Here is a 2,558-nt window from a genome sequence, read left to right on the forward strand (position 1 = left end):
GGGAGGCAGTGAAACACCAGGAGAGCAGGGCGTCCTTTAGAATTCCTGGACCCTTCTCCAGGCTGCTAGTCAGGACAACGAGCTCCTGGTTGTCTTTGCCACTATCTTCCTGTGCGATTTCAGACAAGCCACCTCCCTCACTGAGCCTAAATTTCCCCATGTGTAACGTGCGGGCGTTGTACCCTAGAGGCATCAAAGACCCCTCCAGGACGGATGATAAGGAAAGATAGGCTAGGAGCAAAGCGGTCTGAGGTGGCCTGACGAGAGCCACACGAGGCTCTTCTCACTGGGCGAGGCTCTTTGAGGAACCGAGAGTTGCTGGGACCCAGCCCGCCCTCGAGAGAGCAAACAGAGCGGTGCTCCCCTCCCCCGACCCCGGCCCTTTGTCCGGAATCCAGCTGTGCCCTGCGGGGGAGGAGCGGGCTCGCGTGGCGCGGCCCCAGGGCCCCGGCGCTGATTGGCCGGCGGCGCGGGCAGCAGCCCGGCAGGCACGCTCCTGGCCCGGGCCAAGCAGATAAAGCGTGCCAAGGGGCACACGACTTGCTGCTCAGGAAATCCCCGCGGTCTCACCGCCGCGCCACGAGAGAGAGCGCGACAGAGGCCCGGGACCCCATTCTCTCTTCTTTTCTCCTTTGGGGCTGGGGCAACTCCCAGGCGGGGGCGCCTGCAGCTCACCTGAACTTGGCGACCAGAAGCCCGCTGAGCTCCCCACGGCCCTCGCTGCTCATCGCTCTCTATTCTTTTGCGCCGGTAGAAAGGTAACATTTGGAGGCCTCCGAGGGACGGGCAGGGGAAAGAGGGATCTTCTGACCCGGCAGGGGCTGGGAGGATGGCTCTTTTTGTTTTTTCCCACCTAGCCTCGGAATAGCGGACTGCGCCCAGTGACCGACTCAAGCTTACCCTTCCCTCTGACCCCGCCGTAGGATGACGCCTCAACCCTCGGGTGCGCCCACTGTCCAAGTTACCCGTGAGACGGAGCGGTCCTTCCCCAGAGCCTCGGACGACGAAGTGACCTGCCCCACGTCCGCCCCGCCCAGCCCCACTCGCACACGGGGGAACTGCGCGGAGGCGGAAGGGGGCGGCTGCCGAGGGGCCCCGAGGAAGCTCCGGGCACGGCGCGGGGGGCGCAGCCGGCCTAAGAGCGAGTTGGCACTGAGCAAGCAGCGACGGAGTCGGCGAAAGAAGGCCAACGACCGCGAGCGCAATCGAATGCACAACCTCAACTCGGCGCTGGACGCGCTGCGCGGTGTCCTGCCCACCTTCCCAGACGACGCGAAGCTCACCAAGATCGAGACGCTGCGCTTCGCCCACAACTACATCTGGGCGCTGACTCAAACGCTGCGCATAGCGGACCACAGCTTGTACGCGCTGGAGTCGCCGGCGCCGCACTGCGGGGAGCTGGGCAGCCCAGGCGGTTCCCCCGGGGACTGGGGGTCCCTCTACTCCCCAGTCTCCCAGGCTGGCAGCCTGAGCCCCGCCGCGTCGCTGGAGGAGCGACCCGGGCTACGGGGGGCTACCTCTTCCGCCTGCTTGAGCCCAGGCGCTCTGGCTTTCTCAGATTTTCTGTGAAAGGACCTGCCTGTCGCTGGGCTGTGGGTGCTAAGGGTAAGGGAGAGGGAGGGAGCCGTAGCCGTAGAGGGTGGCCGATGGCGGCGGCCCTCAAAAGCATTTGTTCCTTCTGCTTCTCACTGGCTGACCCCTGGCCGGCCCAGGCCTCCACGGGGGCGGCAGGCTGGGTTCATTCCCCGTCCCTCCGAGCCGCGCCAACTCACGCAACCCTTGCTGCTGCCCACGCGAAGTGGGCATTGCAAACTGCGCTCATTTTAGGCCTCCTCCCTGCCACCACCCCATAATCTCATTCAAAGAATACTAGAGTGGTAGCACTACCCGGTTGGAGCCTCCCACCGTCTTGAGTCGCCCTATCCTCACTCAAGTCTGTCTGCCTCTCAATCTCTTACCACCCCTCCTCCAATGTAATTCGATCCAATGTTTGGTCTCTCAGCGCTTACTCCCCTTGCCCTGCTCCAAAGACGCTGCCGATCTTCTCTACTCGCAATCAGGTCCGGGGTTTCAGGGCGCCTCACTCTACCTTAAAGCCACGAAGGCGACCCTCTGCCTTCTCCTCGTGCACTTTTCGGAGCCATTGCCCTCCCGGGGCGGAAGACGAGGCTGTGAACTGGGAAAGCGCTAGCCTGGCCAGGGAGCACCTCCCCAGCCTCCCTGCGAACTGCGCCTGAAACGTGAGCTGCGCTGCAGGTGCCTGGAGCACCGCGCATCTTTTTTTTTTTTTAATCGGTTTGTAAATTATATGATGTCTTTTGAAATCAATTTTGGTACAGTAAATTATATGGCCCCTCCCTTGTTTTACACATTTGTATTTATTAATGAGATTTCACAGCAGGGAAAAGTCTATATTTTATATATTAGATTATTTAGGGATTGCTGGATGAGATTTTAAGCCAATAAAAAAAAAAAGGACCTTCAAGAAGCCTCGGCAAGGTGACTCCATTGTGTGTTGGGGAGAGGAGGGCCACAGTCACTACAGCTGAGGAAGAGCA

At 60.8% G+C, this 2,558-nt stretch overlaps 1 protein-coding gene across 2 annotated transcripts; it reads left to right on the forward strand.

Moving 5' to 3' along the window:
• The first annotated feature begins 545 nt into the window (after positions 1 to 545).
• On the forward strand, positions 546 to 2,269 carry NEUROG3 (neurogenin 3). 2 transcript variants are annotated; one of them, XM_054436565.1, is made up of 2 exons: positions 546 to 758; positions 924 to 2,269. In XM_054436565.1, the coding sequence occupies exon 2, from the start codon at positions 925 to 927 to the stop codon at positions 1,567 to 1,569; it is 645 nt and encodes a 214-aa protein (XP_054292540.1). In that variant the 5' UTR covers positions 546 to 758; position 924; the 3' UTR covers positions 1,570 to 2,269. The 2 variants fall into 2 exon arrangements, with proteins under 2 accessions (XP_054292540.1, XP_063526667.1); XM_063670597.1 differs by having other exon boundaries at positions 564 to 758; positions 858 to 1,569.
• The last annotated feature ends 289 nt before the right edge of the window (positions 2,270 to 2,558 follow it).

Source organism: Pongo pygmaeus, chromosome 8 (assembly GCF_028885625.2).
Source record: "Pongo pygmaeus isolate AG05252 chromosome 8, NHGRI_mPonPyg2-v2.0_pri, whole genome shotgun sequence".
Classification (NCBI taxonomy): Eukaryota; Metazoa; Chordata; class Mammalia; order Primates; family Hominidae; genus Pongo; species Pongo pygmaeus.

What these genes read in the sequence shown, in the direction of transcription:
- NEUROG3 (XM_054436565.1), top strand. Translation starts at nt 925, where the DNA reads ATGACGCCTCAACCCTCGGGTGCGCCCACTGTCCAAGTTACCCGTGAG.